Source organism: Labrus mixtus, chromosome 21, assembly GCF_963584025.1.
Source record: "Labrus mixtus chromosome 21, fLabMix1.1, whole genome shotgun sequence".
Classification (NCBI taxonomy): Eukaryota; Metazoa; Chordata; class Actinopteri; order Labriformes; family Labridae; genus Labrus; species Labrus mixtus.
Window position 1 is genome coordinate 21,115,727 of NC_083632.1, and position 27,389 is coordinate 21,143,115.

The following is a 27,389-nucleotide window of genomic DNA, read 5'->3' on the forward strand; positions in this document are numbered from 1 at the left end:
CTCTCTCTCTCTCTCTCTCTCTAGCAGCACACTAATCCGTGCCATTTTGCCAAGCTGCTTTCTCCTCGCTGCGCCTAACAATGCTGAAGTCACTTTTCCTTCCTCGCTCGCTCCCTTTTTTTTTTTTTTTTTTTTTTTTTTTTGAGGAACAACAACAAATCATAATCCTTTGTTGAGCCCGAGCATATGGTCTTTTCTTTATCCTTTCTTTATCCACACCCCACTGACATTAATAATCTGTAGGACTGGGGAGACGGTATGAAGCCAAAACACATTTAACAACATTCAAATAATCCTGCTGTCATTTCTGTACTTCTTTTGGATTTAACTTGTATTGCAAAAGAAAAGGTTTTTTTAATTTATTTTTTTTATGGAACTTAACGAGGAAATTATTACACTCTTGCTACACATGTATTTTTGTTTTGAGCTAATCAGTGTTTTCTATCACTGTAATGTTAAAATTAGTGATGACAATCCAAAAGGAAATTATCACCCTGCTGTGAAGTTTTAGCATCTGTCAGTGAAGCTGGTCTGAAAACACCACAGTATACTACGTGTTAGCTACATTGAGAGCACAAAGCAGCAGAAAACTAGCTAACAAAAAAATGGAAACAGATGTTTTTAGAAGTTAGCTGAAACAAAACACAGCTTAATATTAAATATTAAACTCAAAATGATCAGGTAAAGTCTGACACATAACTCCATATGAATGCTAACAAAGCTACGCAGATGCCTGATGTCTAGAAAGGCCGAATGCTTGCTAACATGTCCACCCTATCAACTTAAAAGATGAAAACTGGATTGTTTTGAACAGCCCCCAAGTGGCAAAAAGGTATTATTACAGGCTTAATGTGGTTGCAATAAGCTTCTGCTGTTAATGCTGGTGGCTGCTTGGCTAAAGTCTTGTCACATTTTGAAAAATGCTAGTAGGTTAGCATGATAGCAGTTTTCAAAGTCTGATTGATTTAGGATTGGAAATAAAGGTGTGAAATGTATATCTTAATGCTGATTTTGACAAATTTTGTCTTCATTTTTATGGTGGTCTGAAAACACAATAAAAAATGCTAACGCTAACCTTTGTTTGTTAGATGTTTGAAAAAGCTACTCGTTGTTAAAACATTAGCTGCATCAGTTGTAAGTTTGCTAACATGTCACTCTTTGCACCTCCTCCAGTGGCAAAATAAAAGAATCAGAGCTGCTTCATTTCAGCTGCTATCATAGAGAAAACGACGCATTCATTCTGCTCGTCAGTACTCGATTAATTTTCTAACTAATGAGAAGATAATGCTATAATTATTGCTATTTCTCTCACATAACAAAGCTGTTGCTGCTTGAGCCTATGTATAATCTTTTATTTGAGAGTTTTGTTACAGCAAAGAGCACCTTTGCCTTTCCCGTGCACATAAAACACCCATAAAATATAATGAAACTGGAATTTAACACAGTTAAAATTAAAGAGTGCCAATATAAGAAAAAGAGGGGAACTCTGTCTGAGAACATTATCATGCCACTTAAGCAGCACATTCCGAGTGAAACAAATTACATGCTGTCATCACTTTTAAATTATGCCCATTTCTAGGAGAGCTGTTTGAGTGCACAGGGCTGCCTTTTTCTACAGTACAATACATGCAACCTTTTACCATCCTCTTTCATGTGAGGCAACTATTCATGTTGAGACTTGAGACCGTAATGGATTGCTTTTTAATCTCCCCATCTGAGGTTGGTTGCATCACTTTGTTTTGACGATCCTGCCTCCTTCTTTTTCCCTTTGTGGCGGACGTTAGCTCTGCAGCTAGTTGGGGGTTTATATGCAGATATTGAATTGTAAGACTACTTTAATCAAGCTCATACACTATATATGCAGCAGTTTGGAGCAGATGTTGTTTAATCCACATCCATAACGTAGCCAGGGCGCTGACAGCTGTGTTTTTTTTTTGGGGGGTTTTTTTCTCATAAGGTATTGTTAGCTTCCACGGCTAAACAGGGGCAGTCCAGTTTCCACTTGTTGGAGGAAGGATTCATCTGGACACGGGATGTAACATTCATCCATGTTTACTTTTTTTTTTTTTTTTTATTGTGATAAGGTGAACAAGTACAAAACAAAAATGTGCACATAGACATGACAATTACAGCTGTGCTTCATGTAACCTCTTTCCCACCATAACCTTAGACGTCCACTTTACTGTTTGCTAATTACGTATCACAACATGCCCTCGTAATGCCACGCTCCTGAACGCCCCCCCTCAGAGCGCCAGAGAGAAAGCCTAATTAGACAAAGTGTCCATCTGCTGAAAGTGAGAGGTGAAGGGTCAGCCGAAGAAATGAGATAAATACGGTAAGAAAAAAAAAACCTTGAGGAGCTACACAATTAAACCTGACAATCAGGAATGTTGAAAAGTGACGGCTGAACATGGTATTTTACCTCCTGCTTTATTACGGTCTAATGATCCCCCTAAGGTGTTTTCCCTGACACTAACTACAGCTTATAAAAAGGGATCAGTTTCTGCCGCCGGGGACAGCGAGGAAAAGACGGGAAGCTTTAATGGGCGAGTGAGGGTGAGGACAGAAAGCAAAGAGGAAGATCACAGGAGAAATCCTCGAGCTCTGCAGACCAGACTGAAGCTCCAACACACCACAAAACACACACACACACACACACACACACACACACACACACACACACACACACACACACACACACACACACACATTGAATACTACTGTAAACGTAAGAGCTGTCTCGCCCTGTGGCAGGATAACAGACACTGTGTGCTTTATATGAACCACAGATCACGCTGTTTTCTCCAGGCCATCGAAGCTCTCTGATCAAAAACAAAAAGTTAAAGCATGGAGCGTTTGCTTCATTTCTTTTAAAGGTAGAACATTTCTCTTTCACTGCAAAATCAAAGCACATTCTTCTTCTATGATTTATGAGACCTGCGGCACTTTCGCGCCAAACACACTTTGGCGTAGTTCCGTCAAACTGTGTGAACATTTTTCAGCGTTTGGTCCAGAACATTCAGGCTCAAGTAACCTTAACCAACAACAGGCTGACATGCCGTTTCTAAGAAGTGAAAAAAAAAGTATCACCAAAACAACCACAGACACAAAAGGTTTTAAATGGAATCCAAAGATGATGTTTTATGCCTTCACATGCTCTGACAGCGTATAAGCAGCACGAAAAAGTAAATTAGTCCATGACTTTTGGCTGAATTAAAAGGAATTCCAGTTAGATTTATTTAGTCTCACTCTGCGGCCAACATTTTGGAGGATGACAGGTTTCCAGACCTCAGTCCAGAAAATGAGTGTTTTCTGTTTAGAAGCTCTGGTTTGCTTGTAACCACGCAGCATGAGACTAAACAAACCAAATCCAAAAATGTGGAAAAACAAGGATTGGCCCTGCAGAAAAAAAACATCATATACTGTCAAAAACAACTGTGACATCTTGTGCATTCTTGTTGAAAGTCACTTTTTTTTATCCTCATGAATATTACCTTTGCACAAGAAGCGTTTGTATTTCAACTTCAATCAAAAAAATTTAGTTTCAAATCGAGGTAACATGACACCCTTCTTTTGCTCTCTTTTTGTTTTATTGACAATGTGAATTATATGACAAGGCTCGTTTCCCTGTCTGAAGCAGGCCGCTCATCTGCTCCGTCAAAAAAAACAGCAGTGCAGCTGGACCACTAAAATCAATGTCTGCTGTGATTGTCCCATCAGCTGCTGAGGTGTTCTGTGTCCACAGAGAGAGAGAGAGAGAGAGAGAGAGAGAGAGAGAGAGAGAGAGAGAGAGAGAGAGAGAGAGAGAGAGAGTAAAGTCTGTCTTGGAGTGACAGCTCCTTCAAAGCAAAGAGAGACAAGATGACAGATGGTATCCAAGCGCACACTCTTCACAAAAAACACAGAGCTGGAGCAGGTTTTCTCTGATATCTTTTTGGGCGAGTAATTAAGCTTCTTTTTGTTGTTTTCTGAGAAACAATGACTGAGTTTATCAGTGATGAACTGTGATTGTAACGGGCCGGGAACAAGTTGCCTCTGAGACTGCAGAGAAGCGGTGTTTAAAATGCAAAAGTGTAAAAAAATCTCTGGCACGCACAAACACACAATCGTGCACTCACACAGATGGCAGAGGAATTTAGCCGAGGCTTTGATATGCAGATTGGATGCTGGGCTTGTCATTTCTGCTGGCTGCAACACTGTGTTATCGCTCCTTCAGCACAACATTAGAGCCGATAACATTTACCTGAAGGGGGTGGCAGCTGACTGATAATATCATCAAGACAAATTCTGCCCCCTGGAAGGCCCGAGCGAGGCCTGCATGGAATTTGCCATAACAGTATCAATGTTGAGGGAACACACACACACTTACAGACACACAGATCAACGCAGAAAGACAAGAGAAGTATGACCGCTTACTGTCTTCTAGGAAACTTGTGTAAAAATTTATATGACAGATTGGAAGTCTGTGTGTGTCCAAATTCTTCAAAAGGAGAAGGTAAAACTGTTACACACACACGCTCCTACACACACACATCTCACCGCAGCGACAGCATTGCAGGATGAAAAAGTTGTGCAACAGCTGGATGCTGATGTTGAGTTTTCAAAAAAAAAAAGAGAGCGTGTAAAAAAAAAGGGTAGAAGAAGAAAAAGCAGTGTGTGGTATAGCATCTGACAGACGTGTCAAACTTAACGATTATGCTAATCAACTCACACTGATTAAAACTGGCACAGTGTTTTAGAATACATTACCGAGGAAAACATCTCCGGCTTAATAATATCTACGTTCCCCATAAATCACGACGGCTGATTACTGTAGATGGCAGAGTGCCAACAGTACATTAACAGATTATTACAATGTGCTACATGCCACTCCCCACAGACCATAGATTAGTTGTCATAAGCTTCTGGGTTTTTTTTTAGCATGTTTTTCTGCAGCATTTTGGGCCATAGGTCTGCACTGCTTTCTGGTGCATTACCATGGCAACTTCAGCCCCTTTTTTAAGAGGTTTTTATTGCAGCCGGCCAGTTAACCCTTTATTTTTAATTACAGGGTTTTTCACAGCTTCATGTGCTTGGTAAATAAGGTCCTCCACCACTTTAACACAGCAAGCCAGAGCGGGGTTATATTTGTCCTGCAGAAATGATGTCCCTCACACATACAGTACAGGAAAGTGGTTCATTTTGCAGACTTTAAGAGGAAGTGATAGGGGTCTACAAAGCCTTTAAGTGCAGCACCATGCTTAATCATTGTGTACAGAAAGACCTCTAATTCATCACCTTTATGTGTTAAAACTGTGCACAATGCCGCCTGGTCTGGTGTTGACCATCTACTTGAAAACAGAGAAAGATGATTTATAAGAAGCTGGCCTCTGAATGACACATTTTGCATTGAAGTCCTTACAGGCTACAATATGGATCAATTCAGTTGTGCTACTTATTTTTAACAAGAGGAGGAATAATTCTAAGCAGTTTTACTTTTCAGCACATTTTGAACAATGCATATCAGATCAGGTATCTCTAACCAGACCTTGTCTTGCAAATTATGTATATATATATTTTTTTTTACATCTTTGTCACATCGAAGCTATTTTTAGCATCTGTCTAATAAGCGCATTTTTTCTCTTGCAACTTCATCAAGTAAGAGTACAGCTGAAGAAGTGTGGTGTCCAGGCTATAGAAAAGTAAAGCAGGGGTTCCCAAACTGTGCAATGCCAATGACCCCCCCATATAGCCTCAGCCTCTGACAGGGGTCCGTACCTTCTGCACATCTTTCAACATTCCCCTTCACATTACATATCATATATCACAAATAAAGCATACAACTTCTCGTAATTTTCAACAATGTGTAATCTTGTTATTCATTCATTTCATGTAATGTCTTTATTGTAAACAGACTTTTATAACTCCTGTGTTCAAACTGACCAACAAATTAGAACACAAAAAGGAACACACAGATTTCAATATGCCGTGATTAGAACATCTCTAAAAGATATATTACGATGGTATTGTCCCAAATAATGTTATTGGTGGATTATTTCTGTTTTTATCCATTTTCTTCTTTTCTGTGTTTGCTAAGAACAACAACACAGAACTCTACATGATCATGATGCACCAGTGGCCTGCAGTGTGTCACAGTCTCTGCAGGGGACACAGTAAGGGGGTCAGATTACTAAGCCTGAGGGCTCCTATTTGATCATCACTCTGCTGCACTGACAAATATGTGCAGCTATTTCATCGACAGTATTCAAGTAGAGACTGGTGCATGTGTTTGTGTTTTTTTGTTTGGGATTATTTTTGGTAAGAATTTCTTTAAACTGAGCACTTCAAATCACTATTTTCCCACCAACAATTTTCCCATGAACGTCTTAATATCCGCCTTGGCACAGTGCATAAAAACACCCTGGAAACAATTATAAAACAGGAGGGAACAATCAAAACATTAAGCGGAGAGCAGAGCGCAGAGCCTGAAGTGCTGCTAAATCGCACATCTCTACGGTGGCCGTTATTTGAGATTAATTATTCAACTGAACCGGTTTTACAACAGAAAAGAAGAGAACTGTAATATTTCCCGAGGCCGACCTGTGCGTTTACAGGCAATTATAATATTCTTCTATTTTTATTTTTTATGATCCCCAAGTGTTATGTTTAAGACATGGAGCGTGTGCACGGCATATTGTGTTTACAGTCCATACAGACTCATTTTCATAAATAAGATAGTTGAATGTGTTGGATGCGAGATGTGTGTGACTGCAGAGATAAAACGATTTTCTAAATGATATGTTTATGTGTGTGTGTGTGTATGGAGATAACTGTGAAGATTTAAGTATAGAAACTGCTCATATATAACCATAAGCAGGCGTGTAATTGATGCAAACACATTCAACATTGAGCTCTTTAATGTGATACCTACTGTATATAATTGTGTGCAGTAAAGGGTTTAATAACTGTATCTACTGCTTAATTCCAATAACTATAGTGTTTAAATACCTCTGTTGTGTGACTATGTAGCTGCTGCAGTATAGCCAGCACTTAAAGGGTTAATGTCTACCCCCCCCCCCTCTCGAGCGTTGCCACTGTGCTGCTGTGAAATTTCCTCTATTTCCTACCCGAGCTGCACTCATCATCTGCGCTCTGAATGACTTGTCCTGAGGCAGTTCATCCCTTTATTTCCTGACTCAAAGTCAAAGCAGAGGCACGGAGGACCTTGTGAATACGACATCACACAGTAAACAAGCGCCCATGCACACTCTCTGACAAACAATCAGCCAAACCGACACAAACTGTAAAGAAAATATGAGTAGGCACAGGGACGTCAGGTTGTTTGACATTCTTTTGTCGGGAACATATAGGAACAATCCATCTGTCTTTGATCAGTCTCGCCCTGTTCAGTCTGTGCCTTATTTGGGGACAAATCTGGGCAGCTTTAAGCAAGAATATAAAGGGGTTTCGTTGAGACATGCCCACCCCATGTTCCCACAAAGCTGCTTCAATCTTACTCTTTCACCTCCCAGAACATATGCAGCTTGATGACACAACATCAACTCAGCCATGCAGCCAATTTCGCACCTAATATTTCACAGTTCACACAGACGTTTTCCTCCAGGCCCTTGTCAATATGTTATCGACACAAACGAGGTGACATTATGTGACTCCTGTCTCTTGTCTCCTAGACGTGTCAATCAAAAATGACTCACAAACCCAACTAAGCACTGATATGGATCGCTCTGTGGTCGAGAAGCAGCGGAAAGAGCAGATATCTCTTCTAGGAATACTTGGATTGATTAGTGTGTGACTGAGCCAACAGTCAGCTGATGGACAAGCGATACAAATGAAGTGGCAGCAGGAGGGAACGGAAGACCATCATCATATCACTAATCATCCCTTCCACCTTCTCTCTTCGATCATCTGCGCTCATGATCTCTGTGCTTTGTGTGCTTTGAAACTGTAAAAATTCATATCGTTAATCCGAGCTGCCAGCATAAAGTGCAAATGACAAAAAAAAGTGAAGAAAGAAGAGAGAAAGAAGAAGAAGAAAATCAAAAGATTTTTTTTACGCAGGATTCACCACACTAAAGCTTCAAAGCACTGTAAGGTATGAGACTACAGCTGGAACTCAAACACGCCGTGCAGCGAAGGTTTATTTCTGTACAAAGTGATGCATGTAACAAAGGTCCCCGGTGGTCCTTTCATGCATACGTTTCTATTGTGCTTAAGGGTACATAGCCATTTCTGACAGCAAAAGGCACAGTATTAGTATCGTTTTAACTTGAGGGTAAGCTTCTGAAGGTACAAAATGTTTGGTTGCCGGAGCAGTTCTCCCACAGGAACTGTACCTTTTCAAAGAACACGAGACATTTATTCTCCCACAGCACTACAGAGTAATACTGCCATCGGCTAACAGTCCAGTCTCATGCTGTTGTCAGTTTCATAATGGCTGCTGGCAAGGACAGTCCAAATTGGTATAGCTGTTTGGAAAGGTCTAGTTAGCTTTCACACGCATTGAGAACAATTTACACTATTGTCAATGTGTAACAATAACAATTTTCTTGTAATCAAAGAAAAAGAGAAAGTGAGGTAGTCAGAGCAAGACAACAAAATAAGATCATGTACAGGATATAATAGAAAAATAATATTTTATGATTGCTCTTTTGGTGTCCCTCAAAGTTCCATTCTAGGTCCTTTTTTTTTGTTATCCATAATAATGAGGGGCATTTCAAGAGGTTAATATTGTACTCTAAACATGTGACACATTCATTAATCTACATGAAAGTTCTTAAAATAAATCTGTATCTTTAATGTGAGTAAACACAAATAGTAGACTGGTATATTATATTTGGTTGGATGTATCAAAAACTTTCAAGAAATAATATCAATCTTGCTTGTCTTAAAAATTATAATAATTCTGGTGTTAATAATATAAATATTAGCTCCCTTTTGAATTTGTTATGTTAGCACTGTGAGCATTGAAACCAGGTTTCTTACACTAGGCAATCTTCACCCCTAAAGTCCATTTCGTTTGACTAGTGTGAGTGCTCCGATCACTTCCTTGACCCTGGCACGGTATACTTCATGCACGAGAACAAGCACTGGGACACAACGGACAGCCTTCCATTATCGAGAAATCCCGGAGTGTTCAAGCTGTATCTGACTAAAATGACTCAAAATAAGCCACAAAGTCAGTAAAGTAGCTGTCATGTTCTCTGTGTAGTTCCCTGATTTGTGGACGTGGGCTCGATTGCGGGCCCCCCCCCCCCCCCCCCCTTTTTTTTTTTTGTTTCCCCCACCTGTCCACCTGACTTGTAAACAAAGCATGCTTCATAATTACGTGCTCAGGACCACTAGCATTGTTTTTTTTTTGTTTTTCCTGTTCCTACAAAGGATATCTGTGTATTATATTATTAAGATATTATAGATTAAATGTTGATACCCCATCTATTCGTTCTGTATGTTTGAGAATAATGTGAATAATATGTGGGGTTTTTTGCACACAAATTATTATTTTAAGTCCCAACCTGACACTGAAAAGTGTTTGTTTATGGTGAATAAAGCAGAAATGCTTTAGTCCCACAATCCAGAGATAGTCCAGTTGTGTCATGCAGGGGAATAACATAATGCAGAGGATGATAATCGAGCTTAGTCATCAAACTCACAAGCTTTATTCAGGTTACAATGCAGTAGTTGTGACACAAAGCACAATGATGTTGTTTTCATTTGTCTTCTTATGCAACACAGGGCTGGACTTCTTTAAAAGTGCAATCCCTTAAAGCCTGTAGTCTTAACAGTCATTACAAAGCAATGTCAGTGTCAGACCAGTTAAGAGCATGTTTATTCCATGTCTGGAAAACTGGACCGCAGACAGCCATTTAGTGGCCTGATTCATCTGTTACATCATAGTGGACAGGTACTTTTGTGAAGTCTTAATTCAGTCGAAGGTGATGAAATCTCGGTATTTGAAACCACACAGGACCAAATGTTGAGCTGCAACAATAAATCAAAATGTCTCCTTGAAAAAAAATGAGTTGCAGAACATTCTGACATTCAATGAATCCTTTTTTTTTAAAGAAGAAATGTCAGACATTTTTCTTTGGTTTCGAGCTTCTTAATTGTAAGGAGTTACTGCTTTTTGTCATTTTGCACAGAAAAGTATTTTGGATTTTAAACTATTGGTTTGGCAAGAATTGTAATATTGGTTTCAGTTCAGAAATACAGACACAAATACAGACACTGACCACAGTAGCTTCATCAGAAAAAAAGAAGAAAGAAAAGAAAAAGAGAAGAAAGAATAACTAAGGATTGATACAACACGCCTGTTAATGGATTTCTTCATCTGTGTCATTCATTAAAGCACGTTCGAGATAGAAAAGGAGGAGTTGCAGAGACTGGTGGAGAATATTAAGAATGAGGAAAAAGACCAGATAAAGTGAGAGTGCAGGGCTCCACAGATATGGATGGTTGGAGGGTCGATCGTCACCACATGCATTCTTGCCTCTCTGCCTGCCTTCGCTGCATGATTGCCTGGCAATACATTTGCATCAGAGTCGAGAGGAGCCGAGCAGAGAAGCACAGCCAGAGAAGTCTTTGATCTCTCAGCCCCTGTCTCTTTGATGCACCATGTGGAAACACACCAGCAGATTTGGAAACGAGTAGATGATGTTGGGTGTTAAGTGGGTGTGCATGTGTGTGTGTGTGTGTGCGTATGTGGGGATCTCTGCGAGGGGAAATCATGTACATAGCAGGAATGACAGTGCAAATCTGTCAAGACCTTGATTGCAGACCAAATGAGCACAACACACACATGCCAGCGTGAGTTGCCCTATTTTGTTAAAGTCAAGCGCAGTCAAGCAGGAGTTGGGAAAAAAAGCCCCCCCTTCATTCTTCAGGATTATCAAACATAAAGGCAGATCTGACAACCACAACTGTCAAGCAACAGATTTACATCCAACCCCATCACCCCCGTGCTTTTCTCAGAAAATGTCATTTCACATTTCCGTATGGGTTCAAATTCGAGGCACTGAGATTATCTGTGGATGTTGACTCTGTGTGTGTGTATCGACAACACTCTCTGCCCCCATCCCATCGCCCGTCTCCCTTCCCCACCCCACTCTTTCTCCTCTAGTCCTTGCCCCCTCACCTCTCCTCCTTCCTCTCTCATCCCTTCATCTTCTTCTTCTTCTTCTTCTTCTCCTCCCTCCTCGTTCTCGTCCCTCCTCTTCCCCCGGCCTGTCAGGATGATTTCAGGCTTGTTGCGTCTGGCCTGACTTAGTGTGGCACGATTGAAGCAGTAATTACAACAGTCTCTGAATAGCTTTTCCTCCCACGGAAAACCTCGCTATACCTATCATCCCCAGGCTTAACCCCACTCTCCACGCTGACATGTAGGGGGCCAGACAACAGCCTGTGTAGAAACCATTAACCCACAATTAAATTACAATCACCGTAACAAAGGACGGGTGACATTTAAATCCACCAATCGAGGAGGGATTAGGAGCAAAGAGCACTTCTCTTGGGGTGTGTTATCGTCTAAATATGACAGTGTGGATAAAGGAAATGTGAATTAATCAAATATTACACAGTCCCTACCAGTGTGGCAGTTTTGGGGTAGACTTAAATCCTCTACAAGTTAAGCCAGGGAGTATTACAGGGAGTGCAGAGCTTTTGCGACTCTTCACCTTAATGACATTAACGATATGCTGAACTTGGATTGATGTTCTCGTATCACAACTGGAAGAGGATTGAAAGGAAAGATGAGGCGAAGAACAAAGGCGGTTGGATCACAAAGCTGCCACCAATTATATCTGGCACCATTAGAGAGAGAGCCAGCTCAGGGGAAATAATGACAAATTATGTACTACCTGGGTTAGCAAGAGAGATACCCGAGAGGCTGCTGCATGTAGCTAGAGTTAGCCATTAAAACAAATATGTAGCATTAATTCAACTTTAAAACTACGCTGGTAAATTCACTATTACAATACTTACTGCGCAAAAACTGGTCATGATCCTTTTTGGCTCCATTTTCAATTTATTTCAGATACTAACTAAGAAGACCTCAATAGGTCCAAATCATTAGTTATACAGTATATTCAACAAGACGACTACATTCTACAGCTATGCTTACAGCTTGGTGAGGCTGCATGTTCACGTGCGTTATATATATATCGCTAGTAGGCACCAGAATTAGCCAGTTAACTAATTATTCATATTTTTAATGTCAACCCACATTAAGGTGTAACACTGCCAACTGCAACTAGTCAATTCCCTTCTTTTTTCTTTTTTTTCATTTTCTTTATGTGTTACTTGAATTGGTTTACGTTGGTTACATGGGGACATAGACAAAAGAAGAGTAAAAGTGAAAAATCTGGTACTGCAAGGAGCAAAAATAAAAGCGAAAAAAATATGCACAAAGAAACAAAAGTAAAAAATAAATATGGACCATAATGAATGAAATAACAATAGTTTCACAGAACACAAATGGCCTTAATAATGTGATTAAAAGAAAAAGAATCCTGCAAAGCTTGAAAAAAAAATGGGTGATATAATATTCCTACATCAACACATCTCAATAAGGTTGAACATCATAAACTTGGGAAATTAATGTCAGCTCAGGTATTTGCTTCATCCTATTGCACAGCAAAAGAGGGGTTGCTACCCTTATTCAAAGGCATGTCCCATTCAAAGTTGAAAAAAATGTAGTAGATAAAGAAGGGCGTTATGTATTAGTGATAGGGAACATAGAAAATGACATAACCAGTCACACTTTTGAATGTTTACAACCCACCAGGACATGATCCAGAATTGATAGTCAACCTTCTGTGGATACTTGTTCTGGAGGCCAAGGGAATAACTATCATGGGAGGTGATTTTAATATGGTTATGAAATCAAACGATACCCAAAGCAAAGGGAAACATAAATCATTCACTCTGCCCAGGTGTTAACCAGCACAGTGGATGGATGGCATCTTATAAGAGCAGCTCAATTAATCGGCTTTTTCATGTGTTCTGTGTTCACTTTGTGATTTGCTCTGTAATCCTGGTGCTTTTGTATTATATCCAGTGTTACGTCTGCCAGTGTTCTGTTTACTGCCTTGTGTCCCAACACACCTGTGTCTCATTTTGTAATTAGTCTGACCTGTATATATACCCCTGTGTTTCCAGCAGCCCTCAGCCAGATTGTCATTGTCGCCTTAGTGTGTGGATGCTTTCCAGTCTTGCTCTCTTTGTGTTGCTGTGTTGTTGGTTTGGCTTACTGCACGCCCTCGCTGACTGCCTCTCTGTGTTTCACATATGTACATTTAAGTAAAAAAACATTTTCTGATAACTAGTATTTGTGTCCTTTACTTTCCTCACATCTGAGTTTGGTTTCGATTTTTGGAACAAAACTGGCACATAAACAATCGACCAAAGCAATGTGGTGCCACATTCAGCAAGGACATTAACTTGGACTGTGCGCTGGTGTTGCTAGTCTTACTATTTGTTAACTTTTATTCAAAAAGCAATTAAAAAGGCTGTTGTCTAAGTGTTTTCTGATAATTAAATTTTCAGTTTAACTGATTCTTTGACACAGAAGTGATTTGAGCTAAATGCTAACATCATCATGCTAACATTATCCGAATGACAATGCTAGCACACTTAGTTTAACAAGTAGAGAAAGAAATTAGCTTTTCTACATGAAAAGTATATAAAGTGAACATGAATGTGTGTGTTAATGAAATTGTAAAAATGTATTTTAACAGTCTTGGATAAGTCATCAGGCTGCATGGACATAAGTAGAAATGTCTTGGCAATCCATCCAATATAAATACTCTGGAACAAAGTGTCGTCTTTGCTGTCATCAGCTAGTATGATGATAAACTACCACAGCAAAACTGTAAAGACGGACAATTAACATTAAATAATAATACAGATTTGTACCTGTTCACAAAAAAAAGAAGTAAAAGGTTTCCAAAGGTCATTGGTCCCAAATTTGTTAAGGACTCCATTGGGTTATGAGCACCTAAAAGCTACAGCAAGCAAGCACACAAATCACAAAACGGTGACATTTAGCACCATGGCTAGTGTGACATTTTCAAAAACAACAGAAATTGATCAGAGGAATCGGTCATAAAACGACACAGTCAGAGTTGCCTGAGGGCTGAGGACGGCCAACACGGCCTCTGAAAGACATGCAGTGTCATCTGCACAGCCCTGCGAGGTGAAATGCCTACTCAACGCCTGCCTCTGACACAGCAGAATGATGTTGGCCTTCAATCAAATATCAAGGTTGCTCTGAAATGAAAGCAATTTGATATCGCAAGAGCAGAGAATGAGGAAATGAGATTGATGTTGTGAGGAGAATGAATAGGTGTTGAGATGAGTTGTGAAGGAAGTCAGTCGAGGTAGGAAGCTGCATAGTCAAGCTTTAACTCTATACTAAAGAGATAGCTTTTGTGTACAGAGAGAGGACTCCTGCCTGGCAGAGGAGCAGTGGAGGTGACAGTTCAACCACAGGAACTCTGAACTATTTTTTAGAACATACAAAACACATAAAAAAGCCTTTTTGCTGAAAAGCAGGACAACTTACTTCATGGGTTTAAAGAGAGCCTGGCCGTAGTTCTGAAAGGTCATGATGAGTTTGAGCTGAGTGCCTCCAGACTTCATTGCTGTAGAAGTAAAAGAGAAAACACAGCTATTAGCAAATAATTAACTAGATGCAACCAGACCATAAATATTTTACTGTTACACCAATGAAATGAGCTTCAGTAATGGACATACAGTCTGTTGTGCCTTGACACAAATCGACCCTGCAGAGTTAAGTTTTAACATAAACAATGGGCTAATTTGATTAGCTACATTAGCTAGTGGGGTTAGCTTGTTAGCTGTTTACTAACCTAACTAAAGATTTACATTGAGCTTGGCTGCTGCCAGTACAACATCAATTTCAATATCTATATAAAATAAGTCAGTGCACTATGTTTTTAACCAGGGTTAAAATGTATCATTCTGTTAGCAATTTAGCTAGTTGTTGTGGTTTTTTTCACCTCCAGAGGGGCTTTGCGTAATTGAACAAAAAACACAAAATACAGAAATGAGTTCAAACTGACCAAAACTACTACCCCACTAGTTTGTCCAACCAGCAGCCTAAAAATGGACCATAATCTAATGATTAGCATGATTTTTAGTGTAGCAATTACTTAAAAAATCCATCTTAAGCAAGTCAGAGAACTTACTGCCTTTTCTAATAAAAATCTAGTTCATGTTTTCAGGAGTAATTCAATCTTCAGGCTACTCAAAAAAACATTTTCTTAAAAAAAACCCATTTGATTTAATGTGTGAAATGGTTAGTTTGGTTTTGGTTTTTAACACAAAAACTACTCGGTGAGCTTTAGAATAAGACTATTTTTGTTATGTTAGGTAGGTCACGTGATGTCACAGGAGCGACTCACATGAATTCACTTTTCCAAAGTGACATGACAACCGTACAATATTTTCCTTACAGCTTTTTATAACATTTGTTTTTTCTTTATGGGGCATGAACCTCAGTATGGGTAAAAGTCCATCCACCTCCTCCATCTGTTGACTTTCTTGCTCTTTATACTACGTCAACATCCCGGGGGTGTCTCCTACAGCCACGATGGTTTTACATTGAAGTCACTTGAAAAGACTTGAATGGGTAGAGTCTGTGCGAGTCACTGAGGGTTGTTGATAAAAGTATGTGATGAGTTTGGAAAGAGATGGGCTGGTTGGTAGAGGGGACTGAAGTCTGAGTGAAAAATGTGGCTGTTTGCGTTGGGAGTTTTCTGAAAGTGTGAAAACCCTATTAGAAACATTTTAGTAATAGTTTACATTTCAGTACTCTCGTAGAGTATCATTCAAGGATTAGTCCAACTATATATTATAAAAAAATATATATATGTATATATATATTTTGTTCATTTACTTTAAACTTTATTACAGCCTTACACTGATTTAATTATACATTTTAGACGAGACAATAGCTCACCTGAACTATCATCTGGAGAGCACTATTGTGTATGTGATCCAGCATGTGTGCATGTAGATCCGCTTTTGTTTGTCTGTCCGTGCGTGCGATTGGCACACATGCATGTGTTTGAAAGAGCGAGAGACAGAGACAGAGAGAGAGAGAGAGAGAGAGAGAGAGAGAGAGAGAGCCTGTGCTTTGAGGACTGATGTCACAGTGTTTGTTTGATGGAAAGGCAGAGTGAGGGGGTGAAGGACAGCCAGTGCTCGCCGATGCTCGGTTGCTGCGCTGTTTATTCTCTCAGTGTATTCTCTAGAGGGTCCATCTCTTCTCTTCCCTCTCTTCTCTCCTCTCTCCCTCTCTCTCTGTCTCTTTGTGTTTCTATTCATCCTGCTATCCTTTATGTTTTCTCCCTTTCTGAACATGATAATGCAGTCTAAAGGCTCTCGTGGGACTGGTGCTCGGTGCTTGGGCGAGGACCCTTACGGAGCTAAAACACGACCAAATTCACAAAAAAATAAATGAACAAGGCAGCTATCGAGCCTGATGTTCCTTCAACTGATCGATTGGAAGTAGTGTTTCGGTGGCCTCATGCCAAAGTGCCCTTCCAATCAATGTTCTCGTTTATTCTTACAAACAGGAATCACAAGGACAAGGGAAACTTTAATGAGAAAAAAAAATACACGTTAAAAAAATCTATTTCTGTGCGCCTTTACCTGCTGCTGTGTGAAGTAGGAGGCGTTATAAACAAAAGGGAAATCTACCTTTTATTGTGAGGAACTCATGCATGCAGGGCAGCTGTATGCAGGGAACGTTAAAATGACATTTCAATTGAGAGTAAGCAACCCGTATTTTTGTGGAGACTATACGCTGCTAAAGTGTTCACCCTCCTTGTTTTCCACTGTAGACCTCGGCTTTCAAAGTCTTCATTATCATCTATATTCAATTCTATCAGATCTGCTGCTTTCGCACGCGATGACTTCATCAATGAAGGCTGCTCAAAAGAAGAAGTGTGTTGTGCATCCAAGCACTCCTATGCTTAAGTTTAGATAATAACCAACTGCTATTGGCCTCTATTGGTATTCTGCCTCAGGCCGGTGTAAAGGCTCTGTAATTACTAAGCCACCATGTATTTAGCTGGCTAGAGACCCTGAGAACGGCTTCCTCTATCCAACCAGCCTGACACAGAAAGCAAGAGGGAGAAAACTGGGCAACATCTGGAGGAGAAAACAAGAAAAGAAAGTAAGAAACTCTTCCTCTAGTGTCCAGACAGAGATTCTAGTTTTCTAAGAAGCCAATCCCACTCCTAGATAAAGATTTAATCTTTGCTTGAGGCCTGTTACAGTTCTGCTATTGGCACATGAACCTGGAATCTGCAATCACTTCTTACACCGAGCGCAAGATGGGCGACCTTGAGTCGACAAGCACTCTTGGAATGTGGGAGCCGTACCGAGCCAAAAAGAAAGACAATCCCCCCCCCCCCCCCCCCCCCCCCCCCAAAAAAAGAAAAAAGAAGTAGAAACAGATTCCATATAACTGGCCTAGCATGGATTAACGCCTCTGACAGGTATCTGCTTGCACTTGCAGGGAAAGCTCTGCAGCAAAAAAAAAGGAAAAGCGCTTGATAGGAATCAAACCGAGATGTGTGGCTGTGTGATTTGCATAGAGACCAGGTGTTCTCTCCAGCTTGATGTATTCTACTTGTAGGGATACATGAGTGAAGATTGTGGTGTTTTATGACAGCGGGCCTTTCAGATTCAGCGGTGTTGTGCGATAGCCTGCAGCCGATTGCCATCTCCGTGAATCCTTGTGTGTGTGTTTTTAATGTCATCTGTGCCCGTGGCAGCAAGAAGCACGGTTATCCATCACTTAGCTGTACCTCTTCTTGCTGTTAACCGGTAGACCCAGTTACATTAGAGGCACACATTCCCCTTTGGCTTACTGTAAAGACTGACATACTGTGTGTTCTAGATGGGCTGTTTTCTCCCTCCTTTGACTATACTTCATATTTGACACATTTTGGTAAACTTGTTATAATTTCAGTGGTTCCCAAAGTGGGGGTTGGAACCCCCTGGGGCGTCTTGACACATAACCTAATAAGTTCAATGATTTAAATTGTATATTTTACCTATTACTGTGAAAATACATACAACAAAGTACTTGAAATTAAAGTACAACTATAGTCGTTAAGTAAGATTTTTGCTGAAATTACAGTTCTATGTAAGAAAAAAAATCCTTTAAATGTAGGTTTGCACATAACTGCAACAATGTATGTTGTTCCCTAAGAATACAAATACACACACACACATCCCCTGAGTGTCTGTTTATCCTATTGTGTATGTCAGCTCAGTCTTACAGTTCATACATGGAGATGACTTGCGTTCTGCTTCTGGCCTTTCCTATTTTACAATAAATTACTACAAAAGGGACAGTGGGGGGCCCCAGTCTCTAGCACTCAGTCATTATGGAGGTCCCGAGCTGAAATCTTTGGGAACCCCTGATTTAGGCTTTATTTTGTGCCGTTTCATTCGGGACGTTTAATATGTTATCCAATTGGATAAGATTGTTTTTCATCAGAATTATTAAACTTACTTTAAACATAGCAGGAAGGGTCTGATTGGCCTCCTTTTCAGCACCTCATGACAAAGCTAACTATACAGCTCACACAACACTTTATAGTGCATTGCACCTTTAAGAAAAAGCTAAAGACCCAGCTCTTTCATGAATACTAACTTAATGATGATGGTCTCCATATTATTGATGATGATGATGACGGTAGTGACGATGGTTTTTGTTTGATAACGACGACTTATAAGACGGTTTCTATACTGATTAGAGCTCTCAAGAACTGCCCTCAATGTTGTGCTTTGCCTCTGGTCACTTCCTGTCAGCACCTGTGTGTCCAATCAGACTCAAAGCTGATCGTTTGCTCTTACTGACATTGTTCCCTTTTTTCTAGATCATTACTTGTGTTGTACTTACTCTCTGATGTACGTCGCTTTGGATAAAAGCGTCTGCTAAGTGAATTGTAGAATTGTAGAATTGTGAATATTTCATATATTACTGATAGTTACATTCTATTTTTTAATTTTCATGACAAAAATAATACTGCAGTTTACTTTGTTTCCCAGTTTATTTTATTTCCAAGTTGATTAAGCACTCAAAATCCAAGTACATGTCAAGCAACTTGTAATAACCCTGATTCTGATTCTCATGATATCATAATGAGTATGTGACATTGTTATTATTATACTGTTGTGTGGATGGTGGGTTTTAGGGACCATGTCCATCTGTTTTGTTGTAATTTATGTAAAAACCTTATCAAAAAATAAAAACAGCTGACTTTGTTTTTCACAGGAGTCTCTTTAAACTGAACTTTGATCTCTGCATTTGTACACAGAGACTCCACACCACTGGATAGCTGAAATGCCCCAGGTTGAACCCATGAACACCAGCAGTACTTGTGTCCTAAAGGTGTCTTCGGACTCGGAAAATCTGTAGCTGCTCTTTATATATCCAATAATATGGTGTTGATACTAGAAAGTGACTGTTACACAGCAAAATGAGCATACATTTGACCATCCTGAAACCATAAACAACCTTTTTCTGCCCAATCTTCTTGGTGCTGTCTGTGTAAGGTGTAATTCAGACAGTCCACATGTGCATTAAAGCCCTCTTTCTGGCTGCTGTTGCCATGGAGTCACCCCCCCCCCCCCCCCCCCCCTCCCTCTTTGTATCTGTATGACTCACCCACACTGGTGATCCTTTGGGTGACCAGGTCCTTGAGGAGAGCTTCGATGACCGGGTTGTGTCTAGAGTACAGCTCGTATCGATTAATCCCAATGTGGAAGCGGAGCCAGTTCGGGTAGGAATCAGCGGCCAGCTCACCTGTGGGGCTGAACTCATCTACAGTGCCTTCAGCGTTCCTGGAGGAAGAGGAAGAGGGAAATGCAAATAAAGAGACAAAGGTTTATTTGTCAATGTGACTGCACAGAACTCAACCTTACTACATTTTACAAATGTTGTTGCATAAAAGTAAATGTTTGAGATGATTTTATAAGTACAACACTATACCATGCTTGATCCTCTGCAGCTTTGGGGTCAAATCTGATGTCCGTGTTGACGTTAAATAGCGTGTCATCGTCTGTCAGAGCAGGGACTGATCTTTTATACAAGGGGTGATCATAGAGAGCAGACAACCTTGAACCTTTAACCGGCACGTTCTTGGCCATAGCCGCCTCCTGGATGAACTGTCTCTTCCTGTCATCGCGCTGCTGCTGCTGCTGCTGCCCGGGATGCTCAATCCTCCTGTAAGCCTGCTGCTGCTGTTTTTTGTCCCCTGTGACCGGGCTCCTCTCAAGGCTGTGGGAAGAAACATTAGAGCTGGGCTCGTTGCTGAAGTCCTGGAGGATCCGCAGGGTATGCTTGTTAGGCCAGCCCGGCTGCTGCTGCTGCTGCTGCTGCTGCTGCTTCCCCCAGTTCTGAGGCTCCTCGCTCGGCGTGTGCGAGCAGGAGCAACCGCTGTTGCCGTGCCTCTCCAGCTTTGGTAACAAGTCTATCATGATGTGCATGGAGCACGCCACGAGAAACACCATGAGGATCAGAAAGCGGAATTTGCGCAGGAGAATCATCTTCATGGTTTCCCTTTTGAGCAGATGTGAGTATTTACTGCAAATGATGAGCACGCAGATGAACAGGCTGACTACATCGCTGATGATGTTAACTAGACTGGACGCCAATCTAATGAAATATACATTGAACACGTAGAAGCCATCTCCACTTGCCGTCTTAAGTAAAGGATTCAGTGTTCAGCCTTTGTTTTTCAACATCAGAGTTCACCAGATTTCAGAAGCGCAAAATCATCCGCAAGCGTGCAGGTAGAGCAGGTCGCATGGGCTCAGACCAGCGGTGAATATGCGCAAGCCACATCCTCTTCCAGGAAATATCTCAGCAGAAAAGCACAGAATGATTAAAGGCAAGTGTTCCCAAAAGCAGCTTTTGACACACGCTCCGAAAACGATCCCTTTACACGCCCGTATCTAAAAGGTTCGGGGTCGCGTTTCTGTCTCGATCCTGTGCAGGAGAAGAGAGCAGCCGTGGATGAGCTGGGACTTCATGTACGGGGAAGTGCAGCTCTTCTTCCCATGTAGTGTTGTGAGGGGGAAAGTCCAAGAAAAAGTGTTTGGATCCCGTCTATAACTCAGCGATCCGCGGCGCGCAAATTTATCTCACATCCAGTCCGGAGTGATCACCAGACCCGAGGCGAGCCAAAGGAAGGAATACACAAAACAAAACAGGTAACAGGGGTTCAGAAAAATCCTCCCGCGGGGGCCAGGCCACCTCTTAGTATAAGAGAATGCACCTCTTGTAACATGTGTGAATGTGGGTGGGTGTGTTAAATATGATGATGAAGCCAGGGCAAGATCCAGCCTTTTGCGCAGCGTCACTGTGCGCAGATTGGCTGAGGGGAGAGAGAGAGAGAGAGAGAGAGAGAGAGAGAGAGAGAGAGAGAGCGAGAGAGAGCGAGAGCAAGTGAAGCCCATATAAATGCACGTCTGTATTCCTCTCGGAGTAATTCCTCCCTGCACATCCCGGCTGTGCAACAAGAGGGCGTCTTTTCACATTTTTCAGCAGCTGTAGCTTTTTTTTTTTTTTTTTTTTCTCGGGTTTCTGAAATTCATCTGCTGGAATCCCTCTGAAATGTCTCCTCTGAGACGACAGTCAATCCGTCGATGATACATTAGACAGGCCTATTAGAGCGCTCATCAGTCTGAGGATCCACTTCCATCCTGCACTGCTGCCACTCAGCCGCAATCACATCTTCAATAAAGTTGAAAGGCTGCATGAAATGAAAACCATAAAGCACCTTTCAGCAGCAGACAGAAAAAAAAATGTCTCTTGAAGTGAAGAAATACACTGACTCCACTCTTTCTTTCCTGCTTTGACCTCCAACTAGAATTTCAGATATTTCAGTATGATTTCCTCCAAATAGGCTACAGGTTTAAAACCCCAGTTTTGATAACAAAATACGGTAACACTTTATAATAACCATCATCTATAAAGGGTAAATAAGGGTAAATAGATAGTTAATTAACCATTAGTTAATAGTTATTTACTGTTAACAAACAATTAAATGATAGTTAATAATGTTAGCTAATGATTTGTAATTCTATAATTTATGTTATGTTAACAGTTTATATTGATGCACACATTATAACATTTCATACACTTTATAAAGTGTTTGTTAATGATGACCAAATGATTTATAAACCTTTAAGAGATGTTTTATAAAACATCTGTAAACATTACAGAGACACATGGACCAGATATTTGTTCATGGTTTGTAAATATTTTATAAAGTGTCTATTAGCATTATTTGGATGTATTATAATCCCTTATTGATAGCTTGTAAAGCATCTATAAATATTATTTAGATACATAATAATTGGTTTATAAATACTATAAATATTCTTACATATCAGTTGTGTGAATACAAAATACATGTATATATTTGTATGTAAGGAGCTGAATATACTCAGCCTGTATTGTTACCTGTTTTCTGCCATTGTTGTTTGGCCTAGCTTGATTTAAACTTGGCTAAAACGCCTTTGCTAGCTAACGATAGATAGATTGCTAGTCCAATATATCCATCAAAGAACATTTAAAAAAACACAGTTTTCTCACATAACATTTGTTTTGTGTTCATTACAGTTTAAAAGATATAGCCTATAAATTTTATTAAAAAAAAAAAAATAGCCTATATTCGTTAAAACAGCTCTCACATTTTGCTAGCTTGACTAATACTGCACTGTAGGCTTTGATAGCACAGCTTCTTTTCTTTCTTTTTTTTGCTTACTTGAGATGTTAAATTACCTGAAAACAGTTGTTCTTATCCATTTTAAAGCTATGTCAAATCCACATTTAATGTAATTACATAGGTTTCTTATTGGGAAAGAAGATAATAAAACAGAGAGTAGCCTAGCTTTATAATTAGCAGATTTGAATCATCAATTACTCTTACAGATAGGCCTACCGGATACAATTTTGGGCCATATTTGTGTTGGTATCAGAACCACTTTACTTCCCTTACCTGTAAACTCCAAGAAGCCAAGACTCCAAGTCTCCAGCATCCACTCTGTGCACTAATGTTTCTTCTTTATGGCTAATTGGCACAGCATTATGGCTGCATGCATGCTTCCCAGTGGCTGTGAAATAGGCAGCAGAGAGAGACAGGGTTGATAAACTACTTCCGTTTCATAGTATGGCGTATATGCATGAGTAAGTGATCATGCTGTCTGTGATTACCTCCACAGATTAGTTTATAATTAAAAAGAGCCCAGAGAGAAAGGGAGGGGGGTTGTTGGCTGTTGCACTAACACAGAATGGAGTCATAAGAGAGAGGAGTGGAGATAGCTTAACATTGGCTCTATGGGGGATTTCCCCAGTGGAACAAAACATTAGTTGTCAGTGTTAATGAAGCTGATACACAGGAAACATGAAACAGCAGAACAGGGATTTTTGCTCATCTTAAATCCTTAATCAGGCCTCTTTAATTACTATTTTTAAAGGTCCACCTTTAAACACAATATGGCATTTAATGTGTCTTCTTATTAAATTCTTTAAATAATAAATAAGGTGATAATGTCCTTATAATGAAACACCATAAACTTAAAATTTCAGAAGTTCAGGGGTGTCGGATAGCGTAGCACTTATGCTGGGCGCACCATGTACAAAGCAATAGTCCTTGTGGCAGCGGACTTGGGTTTGGGTACAACCTCAGCCCTTTGCTGCATGTCATCCCCCACTCTCTCCTCCCAACATTTCCTGTTGCTCTTCAGCTGTCCTATCTAATAAATGCAAAAATATAATAAAAAAAATAATAATAATAATAATTTGCAAAAATAAATGGACTTGAGCTTGTATGTTGCTTTTCTAGTCTTCTTACTACTCAAAGGGCTTCAAAGGTCACAACTCCTATTCACACCCATTCACACACTAATGGTAAATGCTGCTATGCAAAGTGACCATCAGAAGTGACTAATCACATTCATACGCGTCCAATGAGGCAGCAGGAGCCACTGGGTTAAGTGTCTCGCCCGCAGGGACACATCGGACATGTGGCTGCAGGAGCTCCGGATCGAAACCCTCAACCTTCCGGATGAGAGACTACTAACTCTACAAACTGAGCCACAGCCGCTCAATTCTCTCGTCTTTTTTCCCCCATATCTTTAAATTTTGATGAGTGCTTTAAGGGATTGATTTCATTTTTTGCAAGGCCTCAATCAGCCCAAGGGTCACCAACTGAACAGGTCTGCTCTAAACTCAGTATGTGGGAGTGTGTGTGTCTGTTTTCGGAAACAGAGAGAATCAGGTGTCAAGCGCCTAACAATGGATTCAACAAACCACTCCATTGTGTATTGTGTTGGAGACAGAGGACAGATTGTTGTATTTCTCCTGGAGGGAGTATTCCCCTGCTTCCCTAAACGACTGTGTAATGGAGGGTTTACACACATAAGATACACTTACCGCTGACATTTTGGTGGCCCTTTACCAGTGACTAATTCCCAACAAAGCAAAAAGGTCTGTCAGATCGCCTGGTCTGGTGTTTGATGTCAGTGATATGGCGAGTGTGGAAGACAAAGCGATGCCTGTTGCCTGTCCAAATGTGTATAGCCTGTAGCCTGCTAGCCTAAGGTGAAACAGGCAGAGATGAATGTGTATTGATGTCAGTCAGACATGGATCACAGCAGTCGATGGGTCAGTGCTTCCTCACAAGGCCTGTCTTGTGCAATTGTTGCTGAGTTTCTCATGAGGAATCAACCGGCCTGCTCGATTCCATCCCCCCTCAGGCTGATGCGTCAACACATTTTTTATTTCACATTTTATCTGCTGTCAAATGACATTAGCGCTGCAGGTCCGGTAATAGAAGTTGACTGTTGTGAGATGACAATTTGCAACTCCCAAATTAATAATCTCACTCTATTACCGGGACAGAAATGCAACCCATCATGACACAGCAGAGTATGTGTAAACAAAAAATCCACACATTGAACGATCCAACTGTTTAACCCTTTTCTTGCACCGTTTTTATTTTCTATAACAGAGATTCTTCTTATTGCAATCTGTGACATAACACGCTGATTGAGAAACACCATCTGCCGATAGCAGCTCTGACGACAGTGTTAAAAGCACATAGACATTGCACAGACAAGATCAGAAAGGAGGAGGAAGTGGAGGTGGAGGTGGGCATCCTAACAGATAGCTGACTACAGCACAGGTCGTAAATAAACAAGATTTATGTCCTCTACACTTCACAGTGTCTCTCAGTGAGATAGCACGGGCGGATAGCAAGATAGCACTATCTGTGTTCCTATCTGCACCATCACAGTGAAGGAGGCTGAGGTCTACTACTGTACAAAGTCTGCCCAGGCAAGACGAGGTGACTCAAGTCCACGTGAGAAATTATATTTTCATTTTGTAAGTTCCTGTTTAATACATCACAGCAGAGCTCTTTTTAGCCTGGGTTTATTTTTAGCGTTAGTGGTGACCAATTGCCTAGTAGATTTACTGATACTGGTGTGGTTGCATTCCAGAGATGTGGGATTAGTCATTTTAAGAAACAGGAAGTTGTAACAACAGCTCTTTGTATTCTTTTGTTAGTCCCTTCCTGTATTTTGTCTAATTTGAACTTCTCTTGCGGACATTTTTATCATGGTAAAAAAACAAAAAAAACACACACACTACTCTGAGGAGTCATCTCTAAAAGAGGTTGTGTCCAGACGTTTTTGACTCGGGAGGTCCACCTTGTGCATTAACATGTTTAAAAAGGGTGTGAAGAATTTGTGCACATACATATCCCAATGAGATCAATTTACCATTTGTATTTTATTGTATCTTCAATTTCATACCTTAAGTGTTTTTGTTTTTTGATACTGAACACTGTTTATTAAAACAGCCACAATTTGGGAGAAGAGATGGAAACAATCAAAAAGCTAATAAACCCTGCGTGTTATACATGAGTTTCATACTTTCTTGATTTAAAGGCTTTATATGCGATTTTTCACATTTAAATATAATAGAAATCAAGTATATCCTCTGAAAATAACTCTGTGAGTCATGACTGTCTACAATGAGTGTAACACCCGAGTCCCACTGTCTGTGATGTTTTCAGAGTTTTCAGAGTCCTATCTTCACTTTTTTTACATCGCCCGGACAGCCGGCTGACTCCTCCCCTCGTGTATAAAAGTTGTTTAATTGAGGGACTAGAGAAAAGAAGAATAACATACTGTACTCACTGCTTAACTGTGTTTCTAGATCACGCTCATTTCAGGTAAATTTACATGCAGTGTGAAGATACGAGCATAATAAAGATCACTAGCATTAGCATGCTAACACAACAATGCAGCGCGAGTTGTTTTGGTTTCATGCTGGTGCTCAAGGGCGACAACTGCTGGATCAAAAAATCACATATAAAGCCTTTAAATTGCATCGTCCCTTTCATATAAAATAAATTCTATTCCATTTTTAGTCTGTCTCAACTAATCATATGTACTTTTACTACTAACATTAAGGTATTAGTGAGTTATTTTAAATCTGTACAGTTTTTGTTTAGAAATGAGGCGACGCCTGCGAGCTATTTCAGGAAGACTGATTTCACACTTTGACATGCGTCATTAGCCACCATCACCTGACAACACCTCCTTCAAATTAGAGGTCTATTTAAGCTGCAGGATTTCCGGTCTCTCCCTTTTGCTCCTTCATTGCCAGCTCTGACCTGCACCAGTACTGCACTCTTGCTCAGACCCACCATCACCCCAGCATCCACCATGTAGGCTCCCACTGGGGGTTTAAGAAATCATCCCATCACTCCTCAAATGTATGCATGTAAAACTAAACTACGAGGAGTGATGAGGTCAGAGCCTCGATGCCAAACGCAAACTATGTTCTGCTGCAATATATATATCCTAAACTAATACAAATGTAAGTTGTCTTACCTACTGATTTATAAATTGTACAACAGAGTGGCAACTTATAAGATGGCTATCCCTTATATGAGGTTCAAAACAGAAGATTTAACACCTTTAAATGGAAAATGGACTGGCTGAGAAAAGTGCCCAACTGTCCATCAGTACTACACCTCCTTTCACACAGATTCATACACTGGGAGCAATTTAGGGTTCATTGTCTTGACCAAGTAGACTTGGAGATTTGACACAGGAGCTGGAGATCAAACGCCCGACCTTCCAGTTGAGAGACAACAGACTCTTCCACTGAGCCACAGCTGCCCAACAAGTCAGTACCTACAGCCAAGGCGTGTTTTTAGCTTTTAGGTTAAGCTAGTCAGTTTGATATGGCTCCACTCACCTGGCCTTCAGACTGCTTAAACTGCAAACGATGAAGTCTGGGGATTTCGGATCTCCAGGTGAGGATCTCC

The 27,389-nt window shown here is 40.5% G+C and overlaps 1 protein-coding gene across 1 annotated transcript in view; it reads right to left on the bottom strand.

Annotated features, from left to right (window-relative positions):
- The window catches only part of fam20cb (FAM20C golgi associated secretory pathway kinase b), a 58,631-nt gene extending 37,278 nt beyond the window's left edge, over positions 1 to 21,353 (bottom strand). The window contains exons 1-3 of the mRNA XM_061028021.1: positions 20,030 to 21,353; positions 19,706 to 19,881; positions 14,558 to 14,636 (exon numbers count right to left, since the gene is read on the bottom strand). Coding sequence (XP_060884004.1) covers positions 14,558 to 14,636; positions 19,706 to 19,881; positions 20,030 to 20,592 — 818 coding nt within the window. The 5' untranslated portion in view covers positions 20,593 to 21,353. The remainder of the gene's footprint in view (positions 1 to 14,557; positions 14,637 to 19,705; positions 19,882 to 20,029) is intronic.
- Positions 21,354 to 27,389: the final 6,036 nt, after the last annotated feature.